The following is a 19,498-nucleotide window of genomic DNA, read 5'->3' as shown; positions in this document are numbered from 1 at the left end:
CGTATGCCTGCCTTGTATTTTATCTCTAGTTCTCCTGATAGTTAAAGACTGTATCCTCCCCTGAGATTCTCCCCTTGTTATAAGCTGTTGTCTGCCCCGAGTTCGGGGTCCTGGGACGATGAAGAGGGGAAGTTTTACCACCAAATAAAGTTACCCCAGGAACCGTGGTGCTGCTCTTTTGTTCATGCTGCACCGTCACTGGAAGCTGGGATTCAATGGGGCTCAAAGCAGGGGTTTGTCGCTCTCCCTGTCACCAGTCTAGCCAGGACGAGCAGCAGGTTTTAACAATTTTAAAAATTGACATCAGAAAGACAGGTAATTAGGTATTTGGGTCCATGTGAAAAACAGGCTTATTTAACCAGATATTTTAGTGCAGCAATCCAGACATAAAAGGAATATGTAAGACAACCCAGTAAAGTGCTTAAGCATTGGTTTAACTTAAAAGCTTGACAACATCCATAATTAGGGAAGCCTTCACTATGATGATTTTATTCCTGAACTTTTGAACATTTTCAGCTTTTTAAGTAACAACAACGCCAGTGCCTGAAATTTCCTGGAAGAAGATTATACAATACTGCCACTCTCTGTCAGGGAAAACTGAAAACACAACAAAACCAAATAGAGGTGAGGACAATTTGAGGGAAAGAAATCAAATAACTTTCCCGTATAAGAGATTTTAGCTCCACCTAAAGGTCAGAAAGGAAAAGGTTTTTCTGTGTGCTTCCTGTTTGCTACACAACCCCTGTTTGGAGACACAACTGAATAGGGTGCATCAAAGTAATAAACATACTTCTATCAAAATAACACCGTAAGTACAACTTACAGTAGCAATAACTGAGAAACACTAGCAATTTTACCTCATGCATTCAACAGCTAAGGGATTTTTGCTATCCTTGGAACTGGATCAATGGCATCATGGTAGTTTCCAAAGAGCAGAGAATGATGTGAGTATGCTGCATTTGTACATTAAATAATGGGAATGGTCCTTTGTGCGTAAAGACTGACAGCACTTAAGTGAACTACTAGAACTTACACTGGTGAAGATCTTATGTCATGCTTTGTTTGCTGAAGCTTTGTTCCATAGTGTACCAATTACTCATGTAACATACATTCTCCAGATAAAACCGAAGACCTTCACACATGCCACTCAAAGATCTATGTGCTAATTCATTAGGTACTTGCAGGTATGGGGTTTTCTTTCACTAGGTATGAAACTGCAGCACAGCCCATCAGATCAATTCAGTGACATCCTCCAGATCAGGTGGGTGGTTGTTTTTTTGCAATGTAGTCATGCAAAAATTCTATATTTACTCCAGTGAATATAATTAAAAATACCTTTCTTCCACATTTTGAGAAAAACAATGTGAAGGTACCTTAGGCTGGATAAGAAGGATTCATGTAGCAAGTAGTCCAGTTTGAATAATCCTATGAACACTGCAATATGTAATAAGCTACAAAAAATTTTCCCAAAGCACCATAAATTACTAAGGGAGGTTTGAAATAAAGGTTTATCTTTTTCAAAAAAACCAATTCTGTTCTCAGGCTTCTAATATCCAAATTATCCATACCTTTACTAAGATATACACAGAATACCTTCAATAGTACACCTTTTAGTCCTATGGTATGTGCTTCTGGCTCTGGATACTAAAGTCACCAAGTATGGTGACTTAGACTTGGTCTTAGCTAAAAATTTTCTATGAAAGACAGGAATACAGCTGAAATGGAAATTCCAAGGCATTTATGTAAAAACATGAAAAAACCCCCAAACAACAACCAAAAACCCCACCACAGCCACAGAGATGACAGGAAAACCAGCATTAAATAGACAAGAGAAATGAGTAGACCCTAAAAAGTAGATTAACAGTCCTAACAGAATTACATTTAATTGGCCATAAAAAATGCTTAGTTTGCTCAGAATTACAAAGAAACCTTGCTGTACGTAAATCAGCTACTCCAACTAAAATTTTATTAGATTTTAAAAGAAAAATATGTTATTAATTTGTTGTTGTTGTTTTATCAACTTTTTATTTTATTATAACATTGCTTTAAAAATTGGCTATTCTGCAAAATGTCATGACACTTGTGATCCAGTGATCCAGATTCTAATCACAGTCAAACTCCTTCACTTTTTGTCTTTTTAATATGGTAAGGAACCCTTCTATTTCTACAGTTTTGCAAATAGGAAAGCCTATTTTTTTGGAAATGTATATATTTTAGGGTATGAATAAGCAATTTTAGACTTTATGCTACACTATATAGCTGTTCTGAAATTGATATATATTAATGTTAATATCTATGTTTATAGATATATAAATTGTTTATATATGCTTGTAATGTAAAACACCAGAGAAACAGCTTCTGCTGCTATACAACAATATCCAGTTATGAGCCTTTAAAGCTCTGTATCAAGTATTAATCACTCTACTGCTTTAAATACAGTCAAAATAGCAAAAATCATAGCCTAACAGGTCATGCTGTGTTAGGGTAGCATGTTAGCAAGGCTGACTACTTTATCAGGCAACTGTTTTGGAACTAATTCCTGTGAGTGTTTTTCACCCAGTAACTAAACATTTATTCTTGCTGTTACTCATTCTCTTTATAAAATAACTTTTGCTTTCAGACAATTTGAGGAAAATCTTGTTTGTATGTGCTTGGATTATCTCTGATTGAAACAAAAATTTCACAGGGCTTTGCAATGTTCCATCGTTATAAACCTATGGAACAGTTAAATGAAATCTGAAAATGTTGTTCCCGCAGAGAAATATTTTTTGTTTGAGTACTAGGCTTTTTAGTCAGTAATAACATAAAATAATAACAACAGTTAACACTTCTGATGTGTTTTTATCCTGATATCACAAAATGCTACAGAAAATATTATTTATATAATATTATAATTAGCATAGAGAGATTAAGGAATTCATAAAAGGTAGTTAAAAATCCTGGGGGAAGAAGTGGAAATACAGGGCCTGTGTGTATTACTTGTGTCTTTGTGATATGGTCTGGCTACTACATTTTCCTATTGCCTGAAAAGATATAAATTAACAGCATGCATCTGGAACATATCTGCACATATTGCCATCAAATGGCACTGATTTGATCATACAACTTGGCTTTCTCTTTGTTATGCGTTATATTACAAATTTAGGAAAGAAGTGGAGAACCATAACAAAGAATCAAAAAGTACAATGAGCATTTACTCTTCTGAAAAGAGTAATACATGGAGCAAAGAGAATACAAACTTCTAAGGTCATGAGTGAAACCACCACCCATGGTACGCTGCAGAGAATTCTATTTATTTACTTCGGAAAGATGAAAGGCTGAGTCACTCCTGAGCCAATGGGTACGGTAGCGTAGGGAGATATCCAACCTCATTTCTCACTCATCTGATGCCAGAAATATGTTACAAGGTCATTCCCTCCAGCTTTCTCAAGCAGGAAATAGAAAACTTGAACAGAGAGACCTCTGGGAATGCTGAAGTCTTTTGTGCTCAAATAACAACACCATTACCTCAGGAATGAAAAGGGCTAGGGAGCATTCATGTAGCTAACTGTATACCTGCAGAGTCCTGCAAGAGAATCCCTTCTGTACTCTGGGACACCCCAATAGGATCAAATAATCTATTTCTATATACAAAATAGCCTCTGTATATAGTCTATTATCCCATTTCAATTCCTATCCTTTTCCCTGTAAGGCACCTAATAGATGAAAAAGGAACTGTGAAAGGCAAAAACAAAACCAAACATACACACCCATTTGCTGTATTTACATATGCTGTGGAACACGGGACCAAACTCCATTAGTCACACTGAGTGATTATTTTTCCTGTTGAGATAGGGTCTCAGATAAGTGCTTCCAGGATTAAAATCTTAAGAGTGGACTTTACTAAATCCACTTAGCTTTTAAGTTCACTTACACCAAATGGTTTTTTTAAAGAAACTCAAGCTGTCTGGATAGGGCAACTCTACCTGTTGGCCCACACATCAAACAGTACTTACCTGCTTCCACTGTGACTAGAACTACTATGAGTCTCCAACCACTTTTCAAAGGTACTTTCTGAAGAACTCTTTAAGCAGACTGAGTGGCTTGGGAAGGGGGTGCTCTTGCTGATGTCTTTGTTTTGCTAGGAAAACAAAGCCTTAGTTTTGATGTCTTTGTGGTATCTGTGGAGCCACAAGAAAGCTAAACCTGTGATTTTTGGCCTCCTCCATTGGCTTGAAGTTTTTGTGGAATCACAACCTGAGTTGACAAGTCTCAGACAGCATTAAGACATCTGTCTCTGCAGACACAGAAAACCTAGTCTTCATTAGTATATAGTCAAGGATTCTTGTATCATATCCTTGCTTAATAGGATAAGCAAGGATATCGTATAATATATGGTGTCATATGTTGTATATGAGGGAGTTTTCCCCCTCATATATATCTTCATGGAGTCGGATGACTGAGGACATACTGCTGTCACTTAAATTAGAGAACAGGAGTTAACAGGGAAGAAATTGCTAGAGGAGGGATAAAGTAAGAGGACAAAGTATTAAGCAACAGAGACCTGTGGTTAACTCTCAGAAAGAAACATCCTCACGTATTCCCAGTGAGTTAACTGATGCCACATAGCTCCCAGACACCTGGGCTCTAAACCAAAAATCCACACAACAGTAGTCCCTAGCCACATCCCTACTCCCTTCCCAGAAAGCATTTTGCACTCCCCCAGTGTAAGAATTGTTCCTTCTCTAATTCTTAAACAAAAACAGCAATAGAATGATAATGTTTATGTTTACTTGCTTCCAATTCTTTTTGTGTCCTGTTTCTCTTGTGTTCAGCTTTGTAGGATCATGCCCATTTCCAGCAGTAACTCTGAGATTTAACAAAAAGCAAGGAACATCCTATTAATATTGACAAAGTGTAACTTCTATCTTTCTGTTAAGCTTAGATAAAATGACAAATTAATTTGGCTCAGTGTTATGCATTTCCAGTCAGTGCTCAGAGGACCAATTAAAGACCAATTGGGTGGACCTATTTTATAAAATGAATGAGCTAAACATTGGATTTAATCATAGATGTTGAAGCCAAGAAAAATTATTAGCTCATATTGCCTTCTTTAGACTACACATAAATAAACAATGCTGCCCCAAAAAGCATTTAGAAATTAAATATCTACCTTTTTTCACTGGGTTCTATTACTTATTATTACACAGTAAGAAACTATGTCATATTTCACATCTGAGTTTCATATAATCATAGAATGTCTTGGGTTGGAAGGGACCTTAAAGGTAGTCTATTTCCAAACACCCTGCTGCGGGCAGCAATACCTTCCACTAGAATACGTTGGTCAGAACTCCATCCAGCCTGGCCATAAACACTCCTAGGAATGGGGCATCCACATTTTCTCTGGGAAACCTGTGCCAGTGCCTCACCACCCTCACAGTAAAAAATTTCTTCCTAATATGTAATCAAAATCTGCTCTCAGTTTGAAGTTGTTCCCCCTTGTCCTGTCACTAGATGCTCTTGTAAACAATCTCTCTCCATCTTTCTTCTAAGTTCCTTTCAGGTACTGGAAGGCCATAATTAGGTCACTCTAAAGCTTTCTCTTCTCCAGGCTGAACAATCCAAATTCTCTCAGCCTGTTCTCTTAGAAGAGGAGCTCCATGCCTTCTTGCCTGAACTCTCTCCTACAGGTCCAGGTCCTTCCTGTGCTGGATGCAGCCCTGCAGGTGGGGTCTCAGCAGAGCAGAGGGGCAGAATTCCCTCCCTGGGCCTGCTGGCCACACTGCTTTGGATGCAGCCCAGGACATGTTTGGCTTTCTTCGCTCTAAGTGCTCATTGCTGGGTCATGTCCAGCTTCTCATCCATCTGCTCTCCGTCTGTTCATCTTCAAGCCTGTATTTATACCTAGGATTTCCCCAACCCACGTGCAATTTGCATGGCATTCCAGACATTATTTTTTGTTTCTTCTCTCTAAATTAAAAGGTCATTCTAGACTTTGTGAAGGTACCTATTTATTTTAATCTAGTCAACCCATATCATTTGATAAACTCAGCAAGTTTTTGCTCAAGAAAAAGAGTTTTCTTGTTTCCAAGAAGTGAGTTTTCTTGGAAAATGAATAAAAAATTAGGTTATGTTACTAAAAAGCCATTAAGACCTAAGTAAGTACCGACAGTTAAGAAGTCACGTTAGGTAAGTGAGGGACAAAGTGAGTCAGCATAAACTGACCTAAACTTTAAAATAGAATTTATGTTCAGAGATCTTCCTATTAGGACAGGATCAATTATCTCAGAAATTACAGGTGGATCAAAAATTACACAAAACACAAATCTGGGTGTATTTAAAAAATAACTGTCTTTTCAGCCTTTTTGATCACATGAGCTGATCAGTCAGGATCAACATGCAACAGCACAGAGAACCTTCTGTGAGTACATAGAAGTGGCTGTTGTATGACAGCTAACCCAGGAACCTGCTAAAAAATCCGGAGCCAAATCTAACAGTGAACAACAGACAGAAGCAAGTCCTAGCAAAAACAGGTATTGCAACAAGCCTGTGCTTCCTGAGACCCCCATTTTCTATGTGCAGCCAAAACCAAGAGGTATCCTGCTCAATACTTTTTAGCAGGAATAACCTGTTTTTTCCAGCTACTGAGGACTTATGTAAGAAATAATATTTGGGGCAATCATAAACATTTTGAAAACAATTCTAAGTCCTGTTGCCTTCTAAGCTGGACACAGAGACACTCTAATGAAAGCTTTTACAAGGAAAGGGAATGTGATATTTTCCAGAAAAACATACTGAGATAGCCTTTGCAAGATAAGTATCTCAAAAACTCCTGCCACATTCCATGCAGAAAAGATCAAGATAACCATAATTTTCTAATTATTAATTTCAAAGTATTCTCAAATTTAGGCCAGTATTTTAAGCAGCATATATTATTCATTTAAAAATAATTAATATAAAGAAAGGTATCCTTACCCTCCCCTGTTGGTATTCATGACGGCCTTTCCAGCAAGAATAGCCTAACTTAGGTTTTGATCTCATAACACAGTGACAACTAGCAAAAGTTTATTATACTGGATAGAAATCCTGACATTTTTAGATAATGTGATGGTTTCCAACAGACAGGTTTGCTGAAATACAGTTGCCAATTACAGGATACATGTTTTAAGCTGAAGCTAAATATTGCAATGATTTTATTGATTTATCCCATGTTGTGTGTCACTGATAAAATTACTAAAGCCAGAGAGACCCTGTGAATCTTCAACTCCCACCCATACCATACAGTCTGAGCAAATTAATTGTGAAACCATAACCAGCTGCACAATAAGAAGAAACACTCGGATTCAGAGCTTTCTGTCTTATATGGAATTGCAGAACACAGCTATAATGGTTCAAAAGTAAACAGTGATCAGATCTTCCACATATTACAGTGATGGCATTACCTCACACAATCTTTAACAGATTGCAATCAGCAGAACTCCCTGGGGCAGCAGGCAACCATCCCTTTATTCATTTTCACTATGCCCTTTATAGACCCCACTCCTACTCCATCTGTCAGTTCCAAAAGACAGAGAAGATGAATTGGTCTCTGATGCAGTTTACATAATTCATATGAGTGGAGGCAATCACAGGATTAAGGAATTAAATCTTCCAGCAGTTATGAAGAAATTTTCAATTGTTCTGTCAGAAATCTGAAAAGGGAAGGTATTTTTATTCCCAAGGACTCAAAATAAACAAATTATTTGCTTCAACAAGTTTGAAGGATCAGGCCTACCTGAAGTATAAATTTGGCAATTGGTGATTAATCAAAGTCAAGGCAATTTTTGAAAACTATCTGAAATTACATTGAACAGAGGGAGAATTTTTTGCTACTCAGATAGAAATTAAACAGAATAAATAACATATAATTTTTAAATTATTGGTTTTCAGGGTCAGCAACAAGCTGTCTGACACATGCATGCTCTAGAGGGTTATTAAAAAAAAACCAAGTCATTGATCCTTAGATTATCTGCTTTGGTTAAAAGACAAAACCGGAAGAATAGATCCAGAAACTCATGGTATTCCGGGAAAAAAATCATCCCACTACTTCTTTAGATGCAAGGATCAGAGCTAACTTCTCTGGGTGAAATACGTTCAAAACCACATAAATTAGCTGCCTTTCTCTTAGCCTCATTCTTTCCTTTGGGTAGGTGGAATTTAAGGATGGCATAAGCAATACCATGACTAAGTGCTACCAAAAGGATGATCATCGCATTTTTTATGGCAGATCTACTACTCAGTAACTTTTTCAAGATACTTTTTTCAATCTAGAATTCAGGGGGAAAAAATGAGCATATTAAAACACCCCTTGAGTTTCCTAGTCAGTTATTGAATAAAACCAGAATAGTGGAACACCTGGTGTCAGAGTTGCTGAGAGGTGGTAGAAACCTGCACCCAGAAAGGAAGACACCTTAGAGTAGAACGAAAAAGAGTACTATAGCACAGTTCCTCTTGGAAGCAACCTACAATAATCATTTAGTCCAACTGCCTGACCACTCCCAGGCTGACTAAAAGCTAAAGTCCTTTATTGATGCTAACATCCTAAACCCTCTCAAACAGTGACAGGCTTAGGGCATTAACCACTTCTTTAAGAAGTCAGTTCCAGTGTTTGACCACCCTCTTTGTAAAGAAATGCTTCCCAGTGTTGTCATATATGCATATATGTAACAGGAATTTTTATACTATCATCTCTTTCTTACAAAAGTTTCTTACCTTTCAGGTGTTTTCTGGTGAGCAGCTCCTCCAAGCACACCCTTTCTCTTCTCTCTCACCAGGTAACCAACTGACTCCAGGTCCCTTCCGACTTCAGGGTATGTTCTCTTAACAAGCCAACCCACTCCCACTCTTTTATAGCTCCTATTGTTCTTATTAGTTACAGCTGTGGCGGGTTGAAGTTAGGCCTTCTCCTCACTTTTGATTATTGGCCCAGCTGCAACTCCTTTAGGGGTAAGATTACTTTCTATACCATCTCTGTTCTATCCCCCCCCATGCCAGTGTTCATTCTAAACCTTCCCTAGTGCTGCTTTGAGTCATTCTCATACATCCTGTTGCTGGGTCCCAGAGAGAAAAAAACAGCACCCCCCTCTCCACATCCCCACCTCAGGCAGCTGTTCAGGGCAATAAGGTCAATCCTCAGCCTCCTCTCCTCCAAACTAGACAAACCAAGAGTCCTCAGCTGCTCCTCACAGGACATTCCTTCCAGCCCTTTCACCAGCATTTTTCCCCTCCTCTGGATACATTCAGAGACCTTCCCACCCTTCTCAAGGTGTGGGGCCCAGCACTGCACACAGGACTCAGGGCTGAATCCAGCAGGATGATCCCAATCACAGCTGGTGATGTTGTGTCTGCTGCACCCCGGGATGGGGTTTGCCCTCCTGGCTGCCCAGGCGCACACTGCTGGCTCACCCTGAGCTGCTGCTGACCAGCACCCCCAGATCCCTTTTGCAGGGCTGCTCTACACACACTCCTCTCCCAGTCTGTACTTGTGTCCTGTGTTCCTCCAGCCCAGGTGCTGAGTCTGGTATTTATTCTTGTTAGACATCATGACACTATTATTTTCCAAAGCTCTGATATATCCAGATTGCTCTGCATCCAAAGAGTCCCCCAAGAGAGTCAATAGAAGCCCCCAGTTTAGTATCATTAGCAAATATATTAAACATGCTTTCAACCCTGCCTTCTGATCAGAGATAAAAACGTCAAACAGGACTGGCCCTAGAACTGAACTCTGAGGAACACCACTGATGAGCTGCTGTCAGCCAGATGTACCCACACTGACTGCTACCCTTTGAGCTCTGCCCTTCAGCCAATTCTTCACTATGAACCTGCTCCTCTCACTACTGGATGACTTGTCCAGAAGTGCAAATACAGTCCAGGGCTGCAAATACAAAAAACCTCATTGAAATACAGAAAAACTGTCTACCATCTTCTCTTCACCCAAGGTAAGCTCCTCTGACCTTGTCTATAGCACTACAGTTTTATATATTTCAGAAAATGTTACAAGCACTATTTGGTTAAACGAGAGTCACCTATGAAGTGCATAGCCTCATCAGGGTAGGTAGCTGAAATTATCATAGCCATACAAGGATAAGCTGAGGTCATTAGGTCTATTCAGCCTGGAGGAGGCTGAGGACAGTCATCAGAGTCTACAGGTTCCTCATCAAAGGAAGTGGAGGGGCAGGCACTGATCTCCTCTCTGGTGAACAGTGACAGGACCCAAGGGAATGATATGATACTGCGTCAAAGGATGTTTAGGTTTGATCTTAGGGAAAGGTTCCTCACCTTGAATGTAGATGGGCACTGCAGCAGGCTCCCCAAGCCTGCACCGAGCCTGACAGAGTTTAAGAAGCATTTGAACAATGCTCTCAGTTTGATTCTTGGGGCTGTCTTGTATAGGACTAAAACCTGAACGTCGATGATCCTTGTGCGTCTCTTCCAACTCAGAGTATCCTGTGATCCGCCGAGTTTCCTTTCTTACTACCTTTTTCCTGCTACAACCCAACACCTCACCGAAGCCGCAGCGCGGACAAGAACCCCCGCGTACCCCCGCCCGGCTGCCCGCCTGAGGGCACACGGGGCCGGCTCCCCGGGCCGCTCCCGCCGGCGCCCCCTGGCCGCCGCAGCGCCGCTCCCCGGCCCCGCCGCTCCCGGCCCCGCCGCCACCGCCTCCTTTCGGGGCGGGCCCTGGACCCGCCTGTAGGCGTTGGAGGGGGAGAAAGTAACATGGTGGCCGCTTCCTCCCCAAACGGGAGCGGTGACGGGTGCGGCGGCTCCTGAGGCAGCGGCGGGCGCGGGGCGAAGCGGCGGGGCGGGGGCGGCGCGGCCGGCGGCGCGCTCGAGGGGCAGGGGCCGGCGGCAGGTGAGCGGCCGCGGCAGGCAGGGAGGCTGGGAGGGAGGCAGGGAGGGGAGGAGAGCAGAGCAGAGCCCAGCAGAGGAGGCGGCCTGACAGGCGGGAGCGGGGAGAGGCGGGCGAGCCGCCGGGTCCGGCGCCCGCTCCCGCCTCGGGGCGCAGCGCTCGGCTGGGGAGCCCCTCTGCTACCCCCGGCTACACGGCCGCTTCCTTCCCCTCTGATGTGTCCGGAGGAAATTCCTCTCCTCGCCGGACAGGCAGGGAGGTTCGGGGTGTTCCCCCGCGCCTATTCGGTTCCTGGGAAGGGCTCCTGCCCTGACCTGCCCCGGCAGAGTTTGTGAGCCGGGGCTCGTCCTTAACCCGCTCTGCGCGGCCGGGAGGGCGGAGACGCTTTCTGGCCTTTTTCACTATAATTATTACTATGATAATTGTTACTTTCCCTGCTCCCGTCGGGCGCGGCCGCCCCACGGGAGCGCGGGGCTCTCCAGCGGCGCAGGTGGCAGGCGCTGCAGGTGAGTCCCGGGGCAGCTCCTTCCTATATTTCTCCATTTTCCTCTCCCTTTCCATGCCCCGGCTCCTCCCCTAAGATCCAGCGTCAGCGCGTTTAACCCTTGCGGTGGGCTGTGCTGAACTGGAGATCGTCACCGGCTGTTAGAAGGCTGTTAGGATAACAGGGATCGTCCTAAGTCACACTGGTATTTTGGAAGCGAGTCGTATGAGTGAGAAACTTAAAGTACTGAACATGTGAGAACAAGGAAAAGCTAAATGCATAACTTTTAATCAGTCTTTAATATTGTCTGAGGATATCTCGTGTGTCTTTGCTGCACAGCCAGATAGCCTACGGAGTGGAAAGATCTGGTGATATGGTAGGGCTTTCGTGTGTCAAATAGTGAAAAAATATTCACAGACGCTTTAAATATGATGTAAGCTGATTAACTGTGCTGTTAATGCCAAACACAGTCCTCAAAAGTGTTGGTTCTGCAGTCTTAGATGGGATGCAAAAACATTATATTAATTCTGAACTTAATGTCAATTCTGTACTAATCTTTTTAACACTGTTAAGCCCTCTTGTTGAGGTCAAATGTGTTGCAGACATGGACTGTTGTACTGCTGTCAAACAATGCTTGTGGCTAACCTTCTATAGCTGCAAGAGGGCAGGACAAACAACAAACAGGACTTTCGTTTGACTCTTTTTTTTCCCCCCCCCTCTAAGTTGTGTTAGTGCGACTTCGCTAATATTTTCTTGGCTTACTATGAAATTTTTAAACTTCATAGTAGTTTAAAGTTTAGGTAAATTTGAGCCTGCACATGGACATGTTAATAAAAAGAGATGTGCTGTTAGTTTTGTTGGTTGTTTCTTTGTGTGGACCAAACACAAAGTTAGTGAAAGTTTTTGCATCACTCTTTTTAAGGTGGCATGTTAGGAGTTAGGGCAGTAAATGTTTTGCTCCTGTGGAAAAAAAAATAATGGTGGAATGCATGCTACTTCACAGCTATTTGGAAAATGAAAGATTTTTTATTTGATTTTTTTTTTTAAAGTAGTCATGACCAGACTTAAGTGATTAACCAAACTACTAATCAGGCATACTACCATATATATTTCAAATCCTTGCACAAAGGACACTGACTAAAAAAAGTAACTGTTAGATAGTTTGTGAATGTTTGTGACTGTAAGTGGTTTTCAAGATTTTTAAAATTTTTTTAAGAATTGGCTGATACACTGCTTTTACCATTCAGAGGATATGAAATGCTAATAGTACATGTCTGTCTTGAGCAGTGCAATGAAGTTTAGTAGAAACCAGAAATATAAATATTAGCATGCTTACATGAGTTCTGACTTCTGTGTTAAAACAGTTACTAGCACAACTTGACACCGATTACTGCTAAAATCTCAGTGTTTGAATCTTAAAAAAAAAAAAAAGAAATCTTACAAGCTAAGATGGGCATTTTCATAAATACTTATAGATAAGTATAATGTTATATCGGGCTGTTTATTCTTTGGTTGAGATTGGTCCCTCTGTAGCCCAAAGTAAAGTAATGACATATTTTTGGACCATGTCTTACATATTTGTTTTCTTATTTGAAGACTGTGTGTATAATTTCTTTCTGATCAACCTTTACATGGCTTTCATTAAAAAAAACCAAAACAGCTTGAGCAAAATTGGAATATTAAATGTTGATATGTATAGCATCCCTCTGACTGAACATATATTTAATTCTCATTTGGAGTGATAGTGCTACATATTGTTGAAATACAGTTCTAGAAGTGGTATTTTTTAAGCTTAGTTCTTCTTTAGGTCTGCATTTGACCAGTGGAGAATTGATTTTGGAATTCAACCTTGATATGCTTTAAGGAAAAATATGTTCAAGTGTTCATCATGACATGCCACCTGGGTTTGCTTAAAAATACAGTAAGAGAAAAGTCTCAGTAGAATTTGGTAGAAAAGATATATAGAAAAAGTTGTAAGAGGAAGGGAAGATAGTCTTCTGACTTACATCTTACTGTTAAGCTTTCAGATAAATTTCCATGGCCCCTGTAGGTATAGAGCAGTGTGCATAAAGACTAGCATGTTTGGTGGCCTTCTTACTGGTTTCATGGCCGTCTGACTGAAATAACAACAAAAAGTGCCTGTAACCTCTTAATTGGGTCTGTTTGTCTGAGGGTTGCTTGCACTGTCAAAGGCTATCTTTTTCTTCCTCTGCATGCAATCCCCAAGGCAGGGATTGCCCACCTTCTGCATGCTGCTTTCTTGGATGATATTCAAAGTACTGAAAATCTTGGCACAGGTGACCTGTAAAATAGTTCTTGGGGTCGTAGTCATAGTTACTAAGTTGTTTCCCATGTGACTTGCCTGATAGTTGTCCATACGGCATATTGAGATCTGTAAAATGAAAATCAGTTTTATGCACTTTCATCATGAGACCTGTTTTCCTCCTGTAGTGCATCAAACAGTAAACTGAACGTTTTAGGGTTTTTTATCTGCTTTGGAATTTCTGGTTTGCTACAAAAATAATCCCTCTGTTAAAGTTGTTGCCCATGGTTGTACAGAAATGTGATGCTGCTTCTTTCCCATCTGATAAAAAGGTAGTGTTGTTGGAAATGCTACACCCCTGTAATGATAATGAGAGTGTTTCCTTCTGCAAATTTGTGTAGATAAAGGTTCTCTGGTATTGGAAGCAAAGTGACTTAGTTCAAGGCAGTTTCTGGAGTGAAACATAGTTTCTGGTGCAGTGTTACTGTTTCATGTTCAGTTAATTCTTGTGAGTCTGTCGCAAAAAGTGAACATGCCGACTTAATTATTGTGAAAGTTTCAGGAGTACAAGTTTGCTGTGCTCTGCATTCCAAGCTCTGCTTGAGCAGAAAGTTTTGTCTTGGTTAGTGTCTCACTTTAGCCCTTTCTTTCTGCTTACAGACTTTTTGAGGGTATGAATGTAGTTCTGATGTTAACTGTTTGCTTTGGCAGGCAGGAAACTTGAAAAGAGTTTTCAGAATGACTAAGATTATGATTATGGTCTCTGTTTAATCATGCAACTATTTTCTATGTTTTCTTATTTTTTTAACAGCATCTCAGAGTTGTTGATCAAAAGAACAGTAAAAATGTACCCACAGATTCTTGCTGAATGATGGCTTGCATGTCATTAAACATTCCATTTGGTTTGTTTCAGTTAAATGCAGTGGGCCAGTTTTGCCTTACTCTGCTTTCATCTTTGCATTTAGTGACACTTCAGTTCCTTTCCTTTATTCTCAAAAAGTCTCTAAAGAGACTTGATGCTTTTCAAGCAAAAAACAGGAGCCTGTGTTCTTCTGCCTAAAAGATATTAAAAATAGTGTAAATCAAGGATTGATGTGCAAATTAAGTTACTCACTTCTAGCAGCAAAAGCTGAGTTTACAATTACAAGTATCCAAAGGCATAGAAACTTTCATCATCTTGAAATGAAAGTGTTTTCCAGTTGTGAACAAAGGGCCGGTATACCATAAAATCTAACCAATTTTTACCAAAGAGGCAAAACCCCCAATTTTCTTGATTTTCCTCTGAACCAGCTAATTTCAGTGATAGTTTTTGTCTCCATAATTAATTTCAGCCTTTGCTCAGTAATGCATAAGATGAAGTCTCTCTCCTGATGCATTCTTCAGTGCTGTTTTTTTCTTTTGCACATCTTTGTAATGTGGAGGAGTTGCCTGCTGAAAGCAAGACATTTTTTTTCTTCCCTGTTGAGCAACCCACTGCTGCTGTTCCTGGTGTCACATAACATGGCTCCAGCCCTCTGTCTATTCTCTGGGGAAGAAGCTATACTCTCAACCAGATAAGAAACCTGACATAGATAGAAGTCTTATTAATAAAATAGTCTCCTGCTTTGTCTACATAATGTGTTTATTTTTCTGCTTCAAGAAGGTGTAAAAGTATGGTTGAAGTTGGGAGAAAGAGAGCAGCTACCTATGAGCAGCATATGAAGAAAAACAAGTTCAAGGGCTTAATTAATGTTTCGGGAAATTCAAGAATTCAAGGCACCTGCAGTTGTATAGTTAAGCCCTGAAGCTTCTGCAGGATATCTATCTTGGTCTAAGAGAAGGTTATAGAAAGGAAATAAAAAGTAAAATGCCGAGTCACAGCAATAGCTTATTCATTTAGTTACTCTAGTCATCAAAAGAGACTATTTTAAAATATGGAAACTGGTGTGGCCAGTTCTCAACAGCCATCCTTGGAAATAGCAGCGGCATCTTGCCTACACTGCAGAGTCATTTGTACCTGTGCTTTCACAGCTGAGCATGAAATTTCATAATAGTATTTTAAGTAATTAATGATCCTAGTGAGAATGTAAAATTCTGGGTGTCTAACTGGAAGTTGCAGAAAATTGTTGTATTTGCAGATAATGTGGGCTTAAGTATGCTGAAGTGTGTTTTTTCACAGCAAAGATAGTACCTTTTGCAGGTTTCCTTGAAATAAGTCCTAAAAAATAAGCTATGTCTTTGCCAGAGGAAATGCCTTCAAGGAGATGGATAATTTGAGAAATATTTAATGCATGTAAAACATGTGACTTGTACCTGTTAGGATGCTAAAGCTGCCAAAGATGTGACTGAAGAGCAATATTGACAGAAGTTAATTTTAGCCCAAGGAGACTCAAGTTTCTAGGCTTTCTTCTTCTCCTGTTATCCACCATCTTCTTTTTAGGGGGTGATTCGCAATGAAAGCTTAACTTTAAGTGCCCTCAATTACCAGCTGAAGCTCCTCTTTCAGTTTCTGCAAAAACAACATGGGGAGGCTAACCCTATGAAGTTCAGTTTTCTGAACAGGTACCACATACATTTAAGAGTAGAATTTGGATTTGGTAGGAGGAGGAAGAGTCCAAGTGCTTTTATTATAAGGATTCAAAGTAATGAAACCACTGTGATGTGGCTTGCTAGTGCCTAGGAGCAGTTTGCCTCTTTCAGGTCACATCCAGGTTTGTTTTCAGTTCTGAATATTCCAAGGTCAGCAGGACATAAAAGATAAAACTTTAACTGCATAAATGTGTTACTATTTTCTCAAAGTTTTGCTGAAACCAGAAAAAGCAAGTGTATCTGTCTCCTGTACAATGTTTATTTGACTCAAAGTGAATTCTTGCAGTTAGAATCACCAGTGAAAGACTTGAATTTTTTCTGGCTTAACCTTGGGGATACATCCTTCCTTAGCTTTTTTTTTCTTTTCACTTTTTGTTGTCTTAGTAGAAAATAAGTAAGTAGTAATTCTCCCTGTACAAGACTGTTCATTTTGTTTGTGAATAAAATATAGAGATACCACTAAAGTTTTCCAATACTAATCAACAATGTATGCAAACCTGGAGCTGCACTGGCATAAGAAAATCTCAAGCCATAAGTAGAACAGATTTTGCAAACCAAAAATTTGTTTTACTAGTGGTGGCATACTTTCACAGGGGCTTATATCGGAATACTTGTGTAACTCTGAAGAACAGAATTCTTTTGTGGACTTCTGGCTATGCTAGTACAATTCTAGGAATAAACCAGATGTACCTAATGCAAAATAAAGGGAGAAGTATATAGTTCAGGATTGGGTAGATGAAATAGCAAGTTCACCTTTGAAAAAAGGCATAGTACACAAACTTTCTTAAAAGAAACCCATACTTTTTAAAAAAGCATTTCAAACTCTGATACGTATACTTTGCTGCATTTTTGCTTTGAACTTTGTTTGTAGAATTCTACTTGTAAGATAATTATATATAAATACCTGAAGTTCTTTTGGACTATGATGACTCATTCACTGTGAACGTAGTGGCTAATGTGACGTTTCAGTTTATTTTAAAGAAAGCAGAACAATTCCTGTTCAAAGATGTTTACAGATTTCCTTTTTTCTTCTGTGAGATTCAGATGTACAGTGTATGCACAATATATTTCAAAACCTCTTCTTTTTAGGCTTTTTGATTCAGTTATTCTGCTAGGAATAAAAGATCTTATTTACGCAGTCACTCCTCTAATTTTGAACTGTTTTTCTAGTTATATTAGTAGCCAGATGATTCACAGATCTGAGGAGGCAAACTGCTTTGATCCTCAAGTGTCTAATTGTCTGTTGTTCCTTTTTAAAATTCTCACCATTAACTAGCATGCTTTCTGGTTTGAATGTCTGAGTTGAACTACATTGCATTTGAGTTCTCCAGGTTGTTAAGTGTGAAAGTAATGTCACTCCACTTATATTCCTACTCCCCTTGTCTATGTGGAGCATTGATACTGCCCTAGACCTGGCAGAGGTTGGAAAAAAAAGAGTGTAAAAGATTAAAGCTATCACAGAGGACAGGCTCATGCTCCTCTCTTTTGAGCAGGGACTAAAATGATGGTAGCCCATCTCTAAGATAAATCTTCTGACTCCACAGCTGTCATCCCACCTGTCCCTTCCAAGAGCCAGCAGTATGGATAAAGCGTACAGTGGAGCAGTATCACTGCAGGAAAATGAGGACATTCCACTGCGGAATACTTGGGAGCACATTTTGAAGGCTGGGATAGGTGTCTGGTTTTTTGGTGGTTTTGGTTGGTTGGTTTTTGTTTGGGTTTTGGTTTGGCAGGGGAGGGTTTGAGGGGTTTGTTTTGGTGGTTTAGTTGTTTTGGGGCTTGGGGTTTTTTTGTTTCATTTTTTTTGCAAAGGAGGAAATTGTGAATTCCACTCCACCCTGTGCAGAGAAATGAATGTACAGTGTCTCAAACTTTTTGTGCGTGCTACAGCAAATGAGCATTGGCACTGTGCTGTTCTGTAAGTCGTGTGGGATCAAGTAATGGGATTTCAAAACTTCAGAAAAGTCTGAGATCCGTTCTCTAAGTAAATCAAATTAACTCATTCCTAAATGGTTAAATTGGAAATAGAAATGTTAAAAATTGCAAATTGTATTCATGATAGTCATAGCCCGCTTTAGGAAAACAGGGGTTTTTATTTTAAACACATTGCTAAATCAGTTACTAAATCCAGAAATATATTGTGTGCCAAAACAGTAAAAAAACCCACAAAAACATAAAAACAAGTGTGAAGAATATTTTAAATATAAAGACAAGGGCATGTGTTAAATTATGACAGAGGTTAATGGCATGCTCTTGACAATGATTTAACTTCTTCTACTGCCTAAAATCTGTATAGTTTATTCTAGAAAATCAAGTTCCCTTTTTCCCAAATCAACTATTTTGTCTGAGAGTTCCGCAGTGTGTTGAGTAATACAGTATTGGTATTTTGAGTATCATATGATGATATTAAAAGAAGGCTCAAAATAGGTGTAATGTCAGACTTCACATTTATCATGTCTGGTATGTGTTAGGACTTCGTGACAGAGAATCTCACGCTTGCTACCCTTGATAGCTTTTCTTCATGTTTGAGGAAAATATTTATTGCACATATCTCTCTATAAGTAGTACACTGCTGCAGCTTAAGACCAAAAGCATATTCAAAAGAATACCCTAACTACTGTCAAGTGTGTGGTTTGGACTTAATTTTAAGACGTCTTGGCAAATGAGAGTTTCTTAATGAGGTGTTGGCAAGAGGATTAAAAGACAGACTTCTGAAGTGTTAATAAGCTCCCGCCAAGCTTGAAAAGCAGCTGAGGAAGAATGAAAATGCTGAAGCTGAGTGGTTTGAGGCTGGTTATCATAGGCCAACCAGAAATGGGAATCATATGTCTTGATAGGCACAAGAAGAGCTCAGTGGGGTGGGGATAGGCTGCAGGGCTCTGAACGTATCGATGACACAGCCTCAGTTTGGTGTGGTGAAGCTGTCAATGAAGAGACCTACAGAGAAAAATGATGTCTTCCTGCAGTGGTGTAGGTTTTTTTACTGAAAGATAAAAATGAGGAAAATGGTGTTCTTCAAAACCAGTGAGTGAGTTTTTCACTCTGGTTTTGTAGAGCCCTTGGATGATGATTTCTAGTGGCATATGGCTGATTGTGTTGTAGATGGCTAGCAGAAATCTAGTCAACCATGATTCTATGATCTGGCAAGTCTCTGTGGAGATTCTGGCAAAGTAATTTCAATATTAATACTTAACTATTTCAATGCTTAGTAGAGAGAGCAATAAGAAAGAGAATATCTCTGATTCTTACTGCTTATTTGGATTAACCTCTCAGGTGAATTTGAAGCAACATTCTTTCTTCTCTTCTTTGTCCC

At 39.9% G+C, this 19,498-nt stretch overlaps 1 protein-coding gene across 2 annotated transcripts in view; it reads left to right on the top strand.

Moving 5' to 3' along the window:
• Positions 1 to 10,723: 10,723 nt before the first annotated feature.
• DENND4C (DENN domain containing 4C) overlaps positions 10,724 to 19,498 on the top strand; it is a 71,224-nt gene continuing 62,449 nt past the window's right edge. Inside the window, exon 1 of one of the 2 annotated variants that reach the window (XM_038123920.1) lies at positions 10,724 to 10,873. Coding sequence is in view for 1 of the 2 variants with exons in the window: in XM_038123919.1 (XP_037979847.1) it covers positions 11,286 to 11,376 (91 nt within the window). In the remaining variant the exon portion in view is untranslated. Of the gene's footprint in view, positions 10,874 to 10,907; positions 11,377 to 19,498 lie in introns of those variants that run through there. The other variant, XM_038123919.1, reaches the window with a different exon arrangement.

The sequence above is a fragment of the Motacilla alba genome, chromosome Z (assembly GCF_015832195.1).
Source record: "Motacilla alba alba isolate MOTALB_02 chromosome Z, Motacilla_alba_V1.0_pri, whole genome shotgun sequence".
NCBI classification, from domain to species: domain Eukaryota; kingdom Metazoa; phylum Chordata; class Aves; order Passeriformes; family Motacillidae; genus Motacilla; species Motacilla alba.
The sequence above is the reverse complement of the archived record's forward strand: the minus strand, read 5'-3'. Positions and strand labels throughout refer to the sequence as shown.